General features: G+C 67.3%; 3 protein-coding genes across 4 annotated transcripts; all 3 read right to left on the bottom strand.

The window, feature by feature from the left end:
* Positions 1-892: 892 nt before the first annotated feature.
* On the bottom strand, positions 893-2,845 carry RHEBL1 (RHEB like 1). Its single transcript, XM_032093981.1, has 8 exons — positions 2,738-2,845; positions 2,326-2,397; positions 2,010-2,077; positions 1,834-1,916; positions 1,698-1,754; positions 1,581-1,628; positions 1,416-1,500; positions 893-1,339 (listed from the first exon to the last, which is right to left on the bottom strand). The coding sequence occupies exons 1-8, from the start codon at positions 2,787-2,789 to the stop codon at positions 1,250-1,252; spliced, it is 555 nt and encodes a 184-aa protein (XP_031949872.1). The 5' UTR covers positions 2,790-2,845; the 3' UTR covers positions 893-1,249.
* A 920-nt stretch (positions 2,846-3,765) lies between these two features.
* DHH (desert hedgehog signaling molecule) lies at positions 3,766-8,855 on the bottom strand. The gene is made up of 3 exons (XM_032093944.1): positions 7,609-8,855; positions 5,824-6,085; positions 3,766-5,207 (listed from the first exon to the last, which is right to left on the bottom strand). The coding sequence occupies exons 1-3, from the start codon at positions 7,918-7,920 to the stop codon at positions 4,540-4,542; spliced, it is 1,242 nt and encodes a 413-aa protein (XP_031949835.1). The 5' UTR covers positions 7,921-8,855; the 3' UTR covers positions 3,766-4,539.
* Positions 8,856-9,854: 999 nt separating this feature from the next.
* On the bottom strand, positions 9,855-15,851 carry LMBR1L (limb development membrane protein 1 like). Of its 2 annotated transcripts, XM_032093917.1 has the most exons (17): positions 15,607-15,851; positions 13,982-14,066; positions 13,654-13,690; positions 13,356-13,495; positions 13,157-13,260; positions 12,962-13,088; positions 12,783-12,851; positions 12,563-12,627; positions 12,362-12,437; positions 12,167-12,250; positions 11,881-11,957; positions 11,721-11,798; positions 11,554-11,627; positions 11,359-11,449; positions 11,053-11,119; positions 10,801-10,962; positions 9,855-10,713 (listed from the first exon to the last, which is right to left on the bottom strand). In XM_032093917.1, the coding sequence occupies exons 1-17, from the start codon at positions 15,676-15,678 to the stop codon at positions 10,655-10,657; spliced, it is 1,467 nt and encodes a 488-aa protein (XP_031949808.1). In that variant the 5' UTR covers positions 15,679-15,851; the 3' UTR covers positions 9,855-10,654. The 2 variants fall into 2 exon arrangements, with proteins under 2 accessions (XP_031949808.1, XP_031949807.1); XM_032093916.1 differs by having other exon boundaries at positions 9,855-10,962.
* Between the last annotated feature and the right edge of the window lie 515 nt (positions 15,852-16,366).

Below are 16,366 nucleotides of genomic sequence, written 5' to 3'. Positions count from 1 at the left end.
CCCAAGGTCGCCCGTAGCAGCCACCGGGGAGCGGTCCCGATGTATCCGGAACAGCTGCTGTGTCCGGTCCCGGTGCCCCCGGTCCCGGTGTCCGTGGAGCAGCCGCTGCATCCGGTTCTCGAAGCCCCGGTAGCAGCCGCCATGCCCGGTCCTGGGGTCCCCCCCGGTAGCAGCCGTCGAGTCCGATCCCGGTCCCCGCGCACGGCCACCGCGTGCTGCTGCTGAGCCACGGTGCTGCACCACGCGTGCCCGGTTCCGGTATCCCCGGAGCAGCCGGTCGTGCTCCCCACCGCACGGTCACTGCGAGCCCCACACGCACCCCTCGACCCCAGACCCTAAGGAGTACACGGGGCCGGTACCCCTCCCGCTGCGGGCCCACATCGGCCCCTGAACCCCGGGACCCCCGATCAGGACCCCACAGCCCCGGGGGAGGGGCGGACCCTGGGCCCCCGGGAGCTCAAACCCCCAGACCCAGAGATGTGGGAGGGCTGTTGAGGGGGTGCAGCCCCCCCTTAGCCCCCAGGCTGCACTACCCTGGCCCCAGCACCCCACTTCCTGCCCCCCAGCAGCTCCTGCTCCTCTTTACCACCATAATTGGGTAATTAGCAATAATTAGCCCGACTGGGTGGAGATAAGCCACAAGGGGAACCGCAGCCAGAGCCCCCCCACAGGCTCGCAAACATTTTTCAGGGAGAGAAATGGAGGGGGGATAGGGCTGAAGAACCCCCCAGGGGTCCCAGTGAGGCCCCTAGGGTGCTCAGCCACATGAGGAGGGGGCTCGGCCCAACAGCACCTCCAGGGTTGGAGAGACCCCCGTGCTGTGGGGTGTTGGGGTAGCCTCACACGCTGCCTCCCCCCTCCCCAGCAAGGAACAGCCCCCCCAGTCCAGGGGTTTACAGACAAAACAACGTTTAATTGTTTCAGCCCCGACTCCCACGGGTCCAGCCTGGCCGGACTGCGGCCCCACGCCGGGAACAACACCCGCATTCAGCCCTGGCTCCCAGAGCAGGAACGGCCCCGACCTGTCCTTGTGCATGTAGGGGACAGCGGTGATGAGGTGGGGGGGCTCCCAACTGGGGCAGAACCCCCAACCCTGCTCCCAGTCCCCCGTGAGTCCCATGGCCGGTGCAAAGTGAGGGGTTCCGAACCACAGCAGGACCACGTGGCTTCCCCAGAGCCGCTGCCGTGGTCTGGGCGAAAGTCCTGGGGGGATCTGGGCCATCCAGGGGGTCCTGCCCCATCCCAAGGATCACATCAGGTGGCAGCTGGTGGATCTGCCGTAGGAATTGTCCACCCGGTCGATCTCCTCAATGAGCTTCATGAAGATCCCCATGGTCACCTGAGGACGAGGGGACATCAGTGCCAGCCCACGGGGAACCCCGCTCCCAACCCCGGCTGGGCTCCGTCCCCCAGACCTGGCTCTCCTTGGCTGAGGACTCGAGGAAAATGGCCCCCCACGACTCCGCCAGCTTCTTCCCTTCATCTGTCCTCACTTCCCGGCTGAAGACACAGAACAGCAGGGGACAGGCAGGGTGTGCCACTGGGACACACACACACGGGACCCCCAGAACCCCCCTTACCTCTGCAGGGCCAGGTCTGCCTTGTTCCCCACCAGCACCACGGGCATGCTGCAGGCACAGGGAGGATCAGGGCCCAGACCACCCTGGGCCCCCCTTCCCGAGAGGGACTGCACCTACCGTGTCTTCCCCCGGCTCTCGTGCAGTTTCTTGTGGAGGGTCTTGACCACCTGGAAGCTGCGGGGACAAGGGGACATCCAGGCACTGCTTCCCCCTGTCCCAGTTGACCCATCCCCAAGTCTCAGGGGTTCCTCACCTCCGCAGGGATGTCACCGAGTAGACCAGCACGTAGCCATGGATGCCGATGATGAAGGAGTGGGGCAGGACGGTGTACTCATCCTGGGGGTGGGGAGACAAAACCGGTGGCAGGGGTGGCTGAGAGGCCAGCAGCCCCTCAACACCCCCAGACCCCCCAAACTGCCCCAGCATTACCTGCCCGGCCGTGTCCACCAGCTGCAGCTGGAACTCATCCTTGCCCACCACCACCATCTTGTTGTAGGCTGCAAGGGTGGCACCAGGTTAGGGAGGGACCACCTGGGACCCCCAAACCCTCCCCCCCAAGGTTCAGACTCACGGCCACCTCATTCCAGGGGTACCTCAGCCCCCAACACAAGGTTTTGGGCTACAACCCACGCCCCGCAGAAGTGGGGGACACGTCTGTCCTCATCACCTGGAATCCCACAGGGGCACCAGGGAAAAGACCCCGGGCAGGCAGCCCCCCACCCACCCCCCCCCGCGGGGGACTTACTGCTCTCCACCGTGGGCTCGTAGCACTCCACGAACTTTCCCTCCACGAATTGGTGGGCCAGGGACGTTTTACCTGGGTGGGGGGGAAACAACACGGCTGGGTGGCACCGGCATCACCCCGGGGCAGGGGACGGAGCCGGACGGAGAGAGGAGAACCCCCTCTCGGGGCGGGGGAATTGGGGGGAGGGGGGCTCCAGGAGGTCCCGGGGAGGTTGCCCAAGCTGAACACGACCCCAAACCCCCATCTGGTGGGATGAGGACCCAGCGTGCTGAGCCCGGAGAGGACCGGCACAGCCCCTACCGGTGCACCCGGTAATCCCCAGTGGGGCAACCCCGCTCCCACGCACCCCCGGAGGGCAGAGCCGCCCCCCCGGAGGGCAGGACGCCCCCAGGCCGAGTCCCTCCGCACTGACCCACGGCGCGGTAGCCGAGGATGAGAACTTTGCGGTGCCGGAGCGGCGGCATGGCCCGCGGGGCGGCGCGGGCGGGCGCGGCACACAGCGCTATAAACCGCCCGCCGCGCCGGGGGGGCGGGGCCGCCGCCGCTACACCCGCGGCCGCACGTGACCACAACACCGCCCGCCCGCCCGCTCCCATTGGCTGAGGCGCGACGGTGGGGGCGTGGCTCAACGGCCGCGCAGGCGCATTGGCTGCCAGGGCTCTCCATTCATGAAAACGGAGGGAAGGGCCGTGGCCACGTGGTGGTCGCGCAGCTGGGCGGGAAATGGGGGGGGGGGGGAGGGGTGTCCTTGTCCTGCCCACCCCCACAAACCCCCTCCGACCTGTCCCGGCCCGGGGACACCCGGGAACGCTCACACCCACCTCCTGCTCCCCGAGATCCCCATCGCGGCCTCCCCCAGCACTAGGACCCCCAGCCCTCCAGGGGTATTTCAGCCCCTCAGAACGCCTGACCCCTGCCCCAGGGATCCCCAGCCCCTCGGGATGCCCGATTCAAGCCTCAGGGAGCCCCAGCCGTGGGATACCCCAATTTCCTGCAGTGCCCAACCCCAGCCCCAGGGACCCACAGCCCCCTGGGGATACTCGAGCCCCTGAGGGCTGCATTGCTATTCCCCTCACCAGAAGCTGAATCACGAGGTTGTCTCCATCTGGCCAAAATTTGGAGGGAAACTTGAGTTTTTTGCCCATCTGGGGGCCAGGTAGTCCAGGGGGAACTGAGGTCCCTACTCCCACACTCAGGACCCCCAGAGCCCCAGGATGTCAAGCCCTCAGGGATACCCCAGCCCCCTGCAATGCCCTACCCAGTTCCAGGATACCCCAGCTACTTGGGGTGCTTGACCCCCACCACAGTGACCCCCAGACCCTGGGGATACTCCAGCCCCTCAGAATGCCCAGCCCCAGGGACTCCCAGCCCCCTGGGATGGTCAATTCCAGCCTCTCCAGACTCCTCTTACGCATCCCCCACTTCCAGCCACAGCTCCAATAGGGCCATAGACTTTCTTTATTTCCCCAAACAATTAAATAGTAGTATTTCTTTTGGTTTTTAAACAGAAGTGGTTAAAAGCAGGCTGCCTCCTGCCCCATGGGGTGAGCCCCGCTGCTGGGGCAGGCAGGCATGGGGGACATTTATATTACCATTTATAAATAGAAAAATAAAACTCTCAAGCAGGACAGGTTAGCGGTTAGCATGGTTAGAGTCGGGCCTGGCACGGGGTGCCCGTGCCCGTGGCAGACACCTGGTGCTCATGGCAGACACCCCGTACAGCCGCCCTGCAGCGCAGGGACAGGGACACTGTGGGCGACAGGGACAGACCCAGAGCAGGGGGACAGGCAGGAACTGCTGCCAAGTGCTCAGTGCTGGGGTGGTTTTGGTATCCCCCCTGCTGGATTTGGTCCCGGGGCCAGGTCTGTTGGTGCCGGGCTGTGGCTTGACAGGCACCAACCCCGGCCCCAGCAGGGTGGTTAATAAAGCAATAAATACCGGGAGAGCATGTGGGGGTCCAGGGTGTGGGGACCCAGCTGTGGGGCGCTCTAGGATACAGGACAGGGCTGAGCCAGGTCCTTGGGCCACCCCGTGACACTCCATCCCATCCCCACCACCCCATATCCCAGGGCAGTGCTGAGCCCCAACCTCCCCACAACACCAGTGGTGCCCCTGTCCCTCCTCCCTGGGTCCAAGGGGTGCCCAGGGCTGGAGCGCCCTGTTTCCAGTGTGTGGCATCACCTGCCATGTGCTAACTGGGGGGGCCAGGGACCCCTACACCTGCAGGGCCTCGTGGCCCAGCACGCCCCCAGCCAGCTGGTAGAGCAGGCGGGAGTACCAGTGCATGCCCGCCTCGGGCACCGTCCCATTGCCCACCTCGGAGTGGGCTGGCAGCAGCGAGAGGAGCCCGTGGAAGAGGCGGAGGGGGGCGAAAGCTCGGTGGGCCCAGCGGTGGCTCTCCAGGACGGCGTAGCAGGATGCCAGCACCCCGTTGACCAGCAAGGTGCCGTGGGAGGTGAGGGGGGCAAAGACCCCCACGCCATCCTCCCGAGAGACCCTCAGCACCCGCGTGGGGCGCAGCCCCTGCCCGCCAGCCCCGTGGGCCAGCACGGCGTCACCTGGGCGCACGCGGCGGGCGAAGATGGGCAGGAAGGCGGCGGAGCCGTTGGCCGTCCCACGGGCCGCGAACACCAGGTGGGACGGGGTGAGGAGCAGCCGGCGCGCTGGGCTGGCCGTCTCGATGGCCACGAAGGAGGCGCGTTGGCCCAGGTCCCGGTCGAGAAAGAGCAGCACCTCAGTGGGCACCAGGCGCCCACCTGGCTCCGCGCCCAGCACCCAGTCGCCCTGGCGCAGGTCGGCCAGGCCCCGGCGCTCACCGCTCTGCAGCGTCACGGTGGCGTGGCCAGGAAAGCAGCCACCGGTGCGGATGGCCAGCGAGTTATCTGGGAGGATGGAGAAAGTTGTGGTGTTTCCACCGGCCACCTCCACGGGGCTACCACCTCCAGAGGGGAAACGGCAACCCCCAGACCCCCAAACCACCCCTGGAACAAAGCGGGTATTTTCCAAAGCTCCCCCAGTTCCTGTGTGCAGCTCCTGAGCGCTGCAGGGCCCCTTTGTCCGCCCTGCACTGACGCCCTTTGTTCCGGGCTGGAACGGTGACATTTATGGCCACTTTCACTTTCTGTCAATTGTCACTTCTGGACTGGATGGCAACTGCTGGCTGGAGCAACTGTGGGGCAGGGGGCTGTGCGGCTGCAGGGCTGGGGGCTGCATTGCTATTTCCCTCACCAGGAGCTGAACCACGAGGTTGTCTCCATCTGGCCAAAATTTGGAGGGGAGAGTGAGATTTTTGCCCATCTGGGGGCCAGGTAGGCCAGGGGGAGCTGGGCTGGGGCCGGACACTGGCTGAACCCACTGGGGCCAGACACCAACCGGAGCAATAATCCCACATGGATCCAGGATGTAAAGGGAGAGCAGGCAGGGCTGTGAGGCTGCGGTCTAGGATGTTTACAGGGCTGGCAGCCCCCTGCCCTGGTGGCAGCCCCTTCTGCGTGGTACCTGCTTTGACGGAGACGTGGATGTGCGCCTTGGACTCATAGTAGACCCAGTCGAAGCCGGCCTCCACGGCCAGGCGTGCCAGCATGCCGTACTTGTGGCGGTCACGGTCGGACGTGGTGATGTCCAGCGCCCGGCCCTCGTAGTGCAGAGAGTCGGGGAGGTGGTGCCCATCTTCATCCCAGCCCTCGGTCACCCGCAGCTTCACCCCCGGCCACATGTTCATCACCGCGATAGCCAGCGAGTTCACGCGCTCCTTGCAGCGCTGTGGGGACACACCAGCACTGGTGTCACCCTCCCCACGACAGACAGGGACCCCACGGGGACAGACAGACACCAGGCCTGCAAAGGGCTTGGAGGGAGCCCAAAGGGGCTGCTGTGGGGGCAAGGTGGGGTGCCCCCGCAGAGTGCAGAGAGGGTCACAGCCAAGCTGCCCCCGTGCTTGGATGCGGGTTGAACATTAACGTGCCCCGGGGTCCCACAGTGGAGCTGCTCCACAGGCAGCCGGGCAGAACAGGCAGGGGACCGGGACGGGCACCGGGACGGTGTCACCTTCCCCGCGGCCACGGCCGTGACTGATTAACCTGGTGGGGGGGCGGTGAAGCAGAGCTGGGGAGCAGCTGACCCTGAACCAGCCCCGAGTCCGGGCTGACAGGGACAGCAGGGGGTCCCAGGCGGTTCGGGGGTCCCTCTCCCCATTAGCAGTGGCAGCATCGACGTGGGGTGCAGGGGTCGAAGCTGCCCCCGTCCGCCCCCGCAGCCGCTGAGGTCACAGCGTCCCTCGGTGCCCCAGCGCCCCTCCTCTGCGCAGTTCAACAAAGCGGCTCCCGGGAGCGCGGGGCCGCGGGGGCGGGAGTGCGGGGCGCGGGCCCGGGGCGGCCGTGGCGGGGGGAACGGCAGCGGCGGGGGGGCAGGAATGCGCTCGGCCCGGCCCGGCCCGGCCCGGCCACAATAGGCGCCTTCCAGCCCGGCGCTGACCTCAGGCCCCGGGAATGCCGCCGCGGCCACAAAGGGCCCTTTCAGCCACCCGCACCCCGTGCCGGCTCCGTGCCCGCGGCTCCGCTGGGCCCCGCCGTCCCGGCCCCGCCGCCTCCGCCGTCCCGGCTCGCGGGAGCTGCCGGCGCCGCCTGGACCACTCGCAGCATCCCCCGTCGCCATGGCGACCGCGGGGCCGCCCCTCGCCATGGCAACCATGAGCATCCTGACGGGCGCGCGGCGCGTCCCGGGCTCCCGCCGCCCCGGATTCCCCCCGGGTAGAGGGGTACCGGGGCCGCCCCCTCCGCGCTGACCCTGGGGCCGGGGCGCGGCGGCGCTGGGGGAGTGGAGCCGCCGGTCGGTACCTCGTGCCCCCGGTGCCATCCCGTCCCGTTAATCCCCGACGGTCCCGGATGCCCAACGCGGCGGGAGCGCCTCGTCCCCGGGCTCCGGTGCTGCCACGCTGCCGCCAAGGGCCGCGGAAGGGAGCAGGGGACCGGGGCGAGGTACCGTGCGGCCCCGACGGGGACCCTGCATCCCGGGAGACTCCGTGCTCCTGGGGAGGGTCGGTGCCACCCGGGACGATCCGTGAGCCCCGGGATGATTGGTGCGCCCTGGAGAGGGTCGGTGGCGGCCGGGAAAGCTCCGTGAGCCCCTGGGAGGGTCGGTGCCGACTGAAGGAGGTCCGTGAGCCCTGTCGAGGGTCGCTGTGCTCCCGCCCGTGCTCCCGCCCGTCCCCCCGCCGTCCCCGCGTCCCCGCGCCCCCGGGAGCGAGGCCGGACCGGGCCGGGCCGAGCCGGGTGCAGCCCCCACCTCGGTCATGAGCCGGTCCGCCCCCGTGTTCTCCTCGTCCTTGAAGATGATGTCGGGGTTGTAGTTGGGCACCAGGTCCCTGAAGCGCTCCGAGCCCCGCAGCACTTTGCCCTCGGCCTTCCCGCTCGCCCCCAGCGTCTGCTCGGGCACGTTGGGCACGAACTGCTTGTAGAGCAGAGGCGAGAGCTGCCGCCGCCCCAGCCGCCGCCGCCCCACCGGGCCCCGACCCGGGCCGCAGCCCAGCACCGGCGCGGCCAGCAGGCAGGCGGCGAGGCCGAGCAGGACGAGGGCGAGCGGCGTCCACCGGGGCATCCCGCCCGCCGGGCCCCGCTGCCTCCGCAGGTCCCGCTCAGTCGCCGGGGGCACGGGCGGCTGGGGCGGGCATGGTCCCGGTGTGGCGGCCCCGGGGCTTTTAGATGGTCGCGGTGCCAGGGGCGGGTCGGTGCCGTTTCCTTCTCACACCCACGGTCCCGTCGCTGCTGCGGGATCCGCGGCCGCTCGGGACGACTGACCACCCCCCCGTGCCCCCCCGTCGGTGCCGCCACCCACTCGGAGCGCCTCCGGTTCCGCACCCACGGTATCAGCACCCCCTCGCCTGGCGCTGCACCCCGGTCCGGGGAAGTCCCCGACACAGCCCGAGCCACAGGGAAAGCCCTCGCACCGCGGCGTCCCAGCACCGGCACCGGTACCCAGCTCCGGGCACTGCCTTGGCACTGGCACCGGGCACCCGGCTTCTGAGGCTGCCCTGGGACCGGCACCGGGACCTTACCCCGCGCCCCAATCCTGCTCCCCCTCCCCGTCTAAATCCCGCGCGCTGTTGCCGCCTCCTCTCCACGTCCCCTCACTGCGCTCCGGTACCGGGACCCCGCCTTATCCGATCCGAACGCCGCGATTCTGGTCCTGAGACCTCTCCTGCCACCGCCTGTTGGGACCGGGGACCCTCTGTCCCAGTCGCAGTCCCTCTTCTCCTCCCGCTGTCCCTTGCACCGAGGACCTTCTTTATCCTAAGGCTGTGCCACCGGTATCCGCACCTGCTCCGACCCCTTGGCACAGCCCCGCTCCCGGGACCCGCTCCCTGGCACTACCCCTGTCCCCTCTGTTCGGTCCGACCCACAGTTCCGGTCCCCGTCCCTGGCCCAGCCCCCGGTACCGGCTGCCTTGGGTGCTGGTCGGCACCGTGAGCCGCCCTCAGCCGCCCCGGCCGGGCTGCCCCCACCGTGGCCGCTCGGCTTCGGCGCTGGGCAGCCCCGTCGGGCTCCGCCTCGGACCCGGCCCCCGGGAGCGGCGGCAGCGGCGGCCACATCCCCCGGGGCCGCCCCCGCCGGGCTGCCCTGCCCCGGCCGGCCCCTCCGCGCCCCGAGACCGGGGCACCCCCGGACCGGGACCGGGCTCCGCCAGGGATCGAGGTACCGCCGAGGATGGGGCCGGGCTGCTCCGGGACTGGCACCGGGCTCCAACAGGGACACGGGCGCCTCCAGGAACGGGACACCCCCGGGACCGGGCTCCCCCCGGGGCTGGGACCGTGTCCCTCGACGCAGCACCCGAGAGCTCCCGGAGAAGCACCCAGGGGTTCCGAGGGCCTCGGCGAGGGCAGGAGGCAGCAGCGGGGCAGTGGAGGGTTGGGAGCGGGTCGGGGGGGGCCCGGCCTCCGCGGCCCCCCCACAGCTTCCCTGCAGCCCCGGTGCCAGCCCGGGGTGACTGGGAGGGGAGCAGGTCGCGGGGAAATCGCGGGCACCGATGGCCTCATTTCCTGCAATATAAACCAGGTTTCCTGTGCTTCCTGCTCAGCCTCAACCGGGGGGGGGGGCGAGGGGGGGCCCGGGCCCCCCATCCCCGCCATGGGGGGGGGGGGCGGGGGGCGGCCTGGCTCGGCCCCAGCCGGGGCAGGATGGGTGGGGGGCCGATTCCCGGGGCAGTTTCCGCTCCGGCCACACGACCCTCCATCCCAGGAGGTGCCGCCTCTGCTTTGCCCCTCTCTTGGGGTAGCTCAGCCCACACCCCGAAGCTGCCCGGAGCCCCCCAAACACCCCCGGGGTCCCTCAGCCCGGGCAGCGGGCAGGGAGCTGCCCTCATCTGCCACCGTGCCTGGAAGAAGCTCGTTAACCCCAACCAGGAAGAGGGTTAATTATGGCCCCCAGGGAAGGAGGGGCAGAACTGTGACCTCCCCCCAGGCGGGGACACCCCGCCCCTGCCCCCTTCCTACTCGGCCCTGCCCTCGGGGGCAATAAAACCCCCAGATTCAGATATTTTTATATAAAAACCAGTCACTATTTATTGCTCCAAACAAGTTCTATGGTAACAGAGACCCGACATACTCATCACATCAAGCTGCCAGAGAGGGGGGGACTCGTCCCCTGCACCCCAGGCCCCCTTATTGGGGACCCCAAAGGCCTTGGGGTGGGCGGGGGACAACCAGTGCCCCCCCTGCAGCCCTAGAGTGACACAGGAATGGAGTGTGGAGTGACTCTGGGCAGGGAGCACAGGACCCCCTCCCATAGTTTCAGGACAGTCCCCAGGTGGGGCAACATTTAAAACCCAACCAGACCCCAGGGAGCAGCCTGGGGAGGTCGGGGGGGCCCGGCCATTCTTGCACGAGGTATGTAAACGGGGTGGGGGGGCTGCAGCCAGCGCAGCCTCGGGGGGACCCCGCGCCCCTCAGAGATGTGTGATGGGGGTGTGGCTCAGGGCCGAGGCTCAGTAGCATAACACGCTGAGATAGAGCAGGGGGGCAACCCCCAAAGGTGTCTCAGCTTTCCCTGGGGGGCTCAGATGCCCCTGAGGCACCAGGTGCTATCAGGGCCAGCTCTGTGGCTGACAGCCACCCTGGGGCCACCACAGTGGGGGGGACACATCCCTGTCCCCCAGCCTAAGCAGGGCTTGACGAGAGGCTGGCAGGGGTTGTCGGCCCCCCCATGGGGTCTGAGCTCTCCCTGAGGGGCTCTGATGTCCCTCAGGCACCAGGTGCTATCAGGGCCAGCACTGTGGCTGACAGCCACCCTGGGGCCACCACGGGGTGGGGGGGATGACACTTCCCTGTCCCCCAGCCCTAGCAGGGCTTGCTGCGGGTCCGGCAGCGCGTCACGGGCAGCGGCAGCTTGTGCAGACCTGGATACAGAGAGAGTGTGAGAGCCAGGGTGGGGCACAGGGGACACCCCAGCAGCCATCCCTGTGACCCCATGTCCCTGTTCTCACCAAAGGCACGGATGAGCTCGGCCTGGACTGCCCAGGAGACCTTTTTCACCAGGCAGAGTGTGGTGAGCCCTGCAAAGCCCATGTTGTAGAGGAAGACGATGTAGAAGTTCCCCAACCAGTTGAAGCGGCCGAAGTCCCCCAGGAGGTCAAAACGGGTGATCCCTGCACAGGGGTGGGACACACTGGTCAGGGCACCCCAATCCTGGGGACACCCCCATCCATGCATCACCCTGATCCCACTGGGGGACTCACCGAGTGTCCTGGAGAAGACAGGCAGTGCTGAGCTGAGCACCAGCAAGGAGACACAGTTTCCAATGATCTGGGGAGAAGGAGGAGGTTTAGGGGGGACAGTGCTGCTGCAGGGAACCCCCAGGCTGGGGAAGGGGCTTTCCAAGTGCCAGAGAACCACTGGGATCCTGCCCAGCAGTAGGACACTGTCCTCCCATGTAGGGACACCACAGGGTGCCCGGGGACACGCAAGGGACACATTGTGGGGAGCAGGATCTTGCACCCCCACGGGAGCTCAGGAGCCCCCCAGCCCCGTCCTGCTGCTCCCACCTTGGTGAGGGGGGTGTCCTGCCGCTCCGGCAGCAGGCGAGTGAAGAGGGGGGAGCTGTAGAAGCCCACAACAGAGGAGACCATCAGGTAGCTGCAAGGAGTGTTAAGGAGGAAAACAGGATGGGATGGCACTGGGAATGGTGTTGGGGACACAGGGGATGTCACTAGGGACACGAGTGCCCGCCTGAAGGATACAAAATGAGGACAACCTGCAGTGCAGCTCCAAAGGAACCGAAGATGGAGAAGGAAACCTGGCCCAGGGACGCATCCTGCAGGAAGAGGAGGGAGCAGGTTGGGGAGAAATGGTCCCCAGACCAGCGAGGGACAGGACTCTGTGCTGTCCCATCCCCTCACCCGGGTACCTGCATGCCCCGTGGCATCGCGGCATCATCCAGCAGCAGCTCCAGGACGTGGAAGCAGACGATGAGCACAGAGATGCCCTGGGAGGAGCAGGGAGGGAGTAAGGGCAGTGGGGAGCATGGGGACAACCCCCAGCTCCCATGGGGGCACAGGACCACTCACCGTCAGTGCCAGGAGGACCAGCATGGCCAGGGGGTAGCCCAGGTTCCTCTGCCAGGGCGATGCTCGGTGCCGCAGCTCTGTGGGGAGGATGTGCCCAGGTGAGAGGGGAGCACAGCTCCCACCCCAGGGCAGGAGATTGAGGGGGCCTCAAAGAGCCAGGATGGGCTGTAACACCCCCCACCCCATCTCCCACCCACCCTCCCTCCATGGAGGCTGCCCCAGTGCTCCCAGTGCCAAGCTGGAGGGAACCCAGGTGTCCCGGCCTTCCCCCTGCCAGGCTCCTCACCCAGCTTCCGCCTCTTGCTCCGGATGGCAAAGAATTGCTCCCGCAGCATCTCCATGTCCAGATTCAGCCAGCAGGAAGCTTTGCCTGCCAGGGGGGAGACCCAAGGGGCTCAGGGGGGATGAGGACTCCTATGTGGTGGGGTAAGGGGGCCCCAAATCCACCCCATGCTCCCCTTTCCCAACCAGCAGCACCCACCGGAGCGGATCCTGTGGGACACGGCGGCTTCCTCAAACCTTGTGCAGCTCAGCTGCTCATCCAGGTCTTCCAGGAGCTGGGGGTGGGTGAGGAGCCTGTGAGAGGCTGCCGGGGTATGTAAATGGCTCCCCATGCCTGAGGTGGGACACCACGCAGCCCTGAAGCTGGGGCAGAGGGACCGGGGGGCGGGGGACACCTTACCCGGGGTTTCACCAGCAGCTTCCCAGTGACGGTGAACATGGTGGAAAGGCCAAAGGGGGTGCACACTGTGGTGGGAGGAGAGGCTGAACAGGAGGTGCCCCTCCATCCTACCCCTCCCCACACCCCCAGAAGGATCCTGGAGGCTTCAGCCCAGAGCCACGGCCCCTCCAGACCCCATTTGCCTGGACCACCACCAGGGCCTCGGGGGGACACAACTCACACAGCAGAAGCAGGACGCCAAAGAGCGAGATGCAGGAGTAGAGGTAGGGGAGATAATATTCCCAGAGATCTGCGGAGACAGCAGGGTCAGGCCGGTGGCACCAGGTATCCCTTGTTCCATTCAGTGCCAGGGTCTGATTCTGGAGTAGGGAGGGCCCAGTGCACCCCAGCAGCACCCACCGTAGAGTGACTGGCGACTGGCAGCATCATTGCTCACGATGGCAGAGGCCACCCAGACCATGCCCAGCACCAGCAGTGTCAGCAGCAGCAGCACCACCGACGTCTCGTACACCCTGGCCATGATGCCCTGCAGGAGCTGGGTTAGCAGGGAGCCACACATGGGGGGACAGGGGGGACACCCGCAGGGTCACCCACCTTCTTGGATCCTGCAAACCCCTCCGACTCAGTGAAGAAGTAGGCAAAGGGCATGAGGAAGACCAGGGACATATTGGAGAAGAGGAAGACCAAGTTCCAGAGGCCTGGAAGAGGGGGAACAGCATGGAGTGAGCTCCCGGGCAGGGCAACCCTGACTCACAGATTTTGGGGTGACACCAGGGTCACCCCATGCACCCACCATGAATGAGGGACCCGTTCAGCCACTGGATGTAGTAGTTCTGGGGGAAGGAGAGCAGCACCTCATTGCTGATGATGGAGAAGGGCAGGAGGAGGACGGCACCCAGCGCCACAGCCAGGGTGAAGGTGCAGAGTCCCAGCCTGCCGGAGGGACAAGCATCACCTCTGGGTCAGGGCTCCTCTGGGTGTCACAGCCCGGCTCTGCCCCCCAGCGTCACCAGCACCCACAGGACACGGTGTCCCAGCTGAGGAAGAGGCTGAGTGTCAGGGAACAGGGAAAGGGGCAAGCAGGAACTTACGCAATCCTGTTGACAGCAGCATCCTCATCATCGAGAACTGCGGGGACAAAATCCCAAACCAAAGGGCTGGGGGAGGTAGGGCTGCCCAGAGCATCGCTCCCTGTCCCCTGCCCAACTTCTCCCCACTCCAAATGCTGCAGAAATCCTCCCGGGGAATTTGGGCTTTGCTCCCACCTGGGGCAGCCAGTGGGTGCCCCGCAGCAATTGGTGTCACGGCAGCTGGGGCTGCTGGGGAAGGCCGAAAGCGATGGAGGAACAGGAAAAACCCTCGGGAGGCTGAATGTGGCTCTCAAGGGCTGCCTGGCTCTGGCAGCTCCTGCTCTCTTACCTGCTGTGAAATCCGCATGCTTCTTAAAGTGGGTTATGATGAAGTGGCAGAGGATGTAGAGGCTGGCGAAGAGCAGGGCACAGATCTGCGGGCAGAGGAGTGTGGGCAGTGCGGGCATGCCCTGAGGGCAGCGCTCCTACCCTGGCTCCTACCCCAGGTGATGCTGCCAGCCCTGGGGCTTGTCAGCTCCACCCTATTTGTTTTTCCACTCCTAGTCTTGGTTACAGCCCACTCGTGTGCTCAGACCTATTTGTTCAATGGGGGCTGCACACGGGGTTCACACATGGGTGCCCACAAGCTGGCACAGCACTCAGGCCAGCGGGCTGAAGACCCACCCAGAAGCTCTGGATCAGCCCTTGCTGGCAAATCTGTGACCCCGTGGGACATCCCTGAACTGCCTGATCCCACAGCCCTCGCCTTGCTGGCACCAGCACCCAGCAGAGCCGCGGGAACAGCCTTGAATCAGGCACCAAGGATATCTGTGGTGTCCTTCCCGCCCCCGCTGGAACGCCGAGGTCAAGCCAGAGCAGGCAATGTTCAGGGAACACGGTGACCTTTCATCCCTCTGGGTACGCGTCAGGATGGGGAAAGGTCACCTGAATCCTCCACCTTGGCACAGGTGTAGTGGGGAGCAGCTGTGGCACCTCCCTTCTCCCTGGCCAGGGGTGCTCAGCTGGCCGAGGGTCCCCAGAATCTGCCAGTGGGGTGGCAGGGAGCCCCCAGAGCTGGCCCAGCTCTGGACTCCCAGAAGGGCAGCTCCCAGCAGGTCCTTCTATTCCTGCTCCCACCCAGTGAAGGGTCTCAGGCCGCAGATTCCTTCCTGCCGTGGTCTGTACCCCACAGGCCAATGCTTTGCCTGGTGGGGGGACCCCCAACACCTCCTGTGCTCAGTGAAGTGGGGCCAAGTACGTTTGTGCTGCCCATGCCAAGCCAGGGGCTCCCGGGTGAGCCGTGGCTCCCCAGGATGGAGGGCAGGGGAGCTCCAGGGCAGAGGTGCTGGGCTGCGGCCACCAGGTCCTCCCTGTGGGTGCCGAATTTGGCTGTGGCAAGGTGGCCTCGGCCCTGCCAGTCACAGCCTACTTGGCTGCCCTGCATGCAGCATCCCGAAGGCCCTTAGGAGATGCAGGACCAGGACATCCAGGTCATCCCCATCCCTAAGCCTATGGCAGCGGGAGCAGACGAGCAGACCCAGCTGGCTCCCTCTGCAGTACCCGAGGCTTAGGCGGCTCTGTAGGGCCCCTTCCTGCTCACACCGAGCTGCTGGCCTGGGGACCAGGACAGAGCCAGGAGCCTGGCGTGGGGCTGGCCCGGCCCTAACACCACCACAGCCCAGCACCCCCAGCCCTCCCAGCACGACAGGACCGCAGCTGGGACTGCTGGAGCTGGCAGAGGGGTTGCGGCAGGGCCTCAGCAGGGTTCAGCCTTGGGACCCCGCTATCTGCTGGGCACACGCAGCCGCGGTGGCTCTGGCCCCGATAAGCACGGGGTGTGGAGCACTGCCACAGCCGGGCCACAGAGCTCCCGACGGTCCCACGGAGGGCTGCGAGCTCCCAGTTCCCCTCCCACCTCTCCCCTCCAAACCGGGCCCCTTCCCCCGCCCGCCGCCCCTCACCGCGGCCACTCACGATGCACTCGCGGACCCTCTCGTGGAAGAGCTGCTCCCGCACGGCCAGCGCGTCCTGCTCCACAGGGGCCATGCTGCGGCCAGCATGGCAGGGCCGGGGGGGCTACCGCGGGCAGGGGCAGGACGGCAGGGCCGGTACGGCCGCTCCGGTACAGGCTCTTCGGTACAGGCTCTCCGGTACCGCCCGGAATCGCCGCTCTGAGCCCGCCGGGACCAGCCCAGCGCCGCCGTGGGTAGCCCCGCCCCTCGCCGTGGCCCCGCCCCCGCTCCGCTACAATGTACCCGCTCCCCCGCGGCCCGAATGGGGCCCGGCCGGCCCCGCCCCCTGCCGCCCATTGGCTCCGGGGCTTGAATGAGGCGAAGCTCATTGGCCGGAGCGCGGCGCGGCGCGCGCTGATAGGCTGAGCCCGCCCGCCGCTCCCACGGGCCAGCGGCCCCTGCGCAGCCCCCGGATTTAGGGGCAGGGATGGAGCTAATCCTGGGACACGGCTAATCCCGGGCGCGTTAATCCCGGAGAGCCGCGGGGGGCGGGCAGGGCTGGGCTCCCGAGCGCTGAGGGCACGGGGAAGGGCATGGCCCCCCCTGGCCATGGGGGGGATCAAAAACAGCTCATGATGGAGCCCAGCAGGACCCGGGGTGAGGCCCCACCCTGTGGCACCCAGGGATGTGGGGTCTTCACCCCCCCCAGCTAGCAGAGCAGGGAAGGGCTGGCCAGCTCGGGTAGCAGCAGTACCATGCCAGCTGCCTCACTGGGCACAGAC

The sequence above is a fragment of the Corvus moneduloides genome, chromosome 30, assembly GCF_009650955.1.
Source record: "Corvus moneduloides isolate bCorMon1 chromosome 30, bCorMon1.pri, whole genome shotgun sequence".
In the NCBI taxonomy this organism is placed as follows: Eukaryota; Metazoa; Chordata; class Aves; order Passeriformes; family Corvidae; genus Corvus; species Corvus moneduloides.
This window is presented reverse-complemented; position numbering and strand designations above follow the sequence as displayed.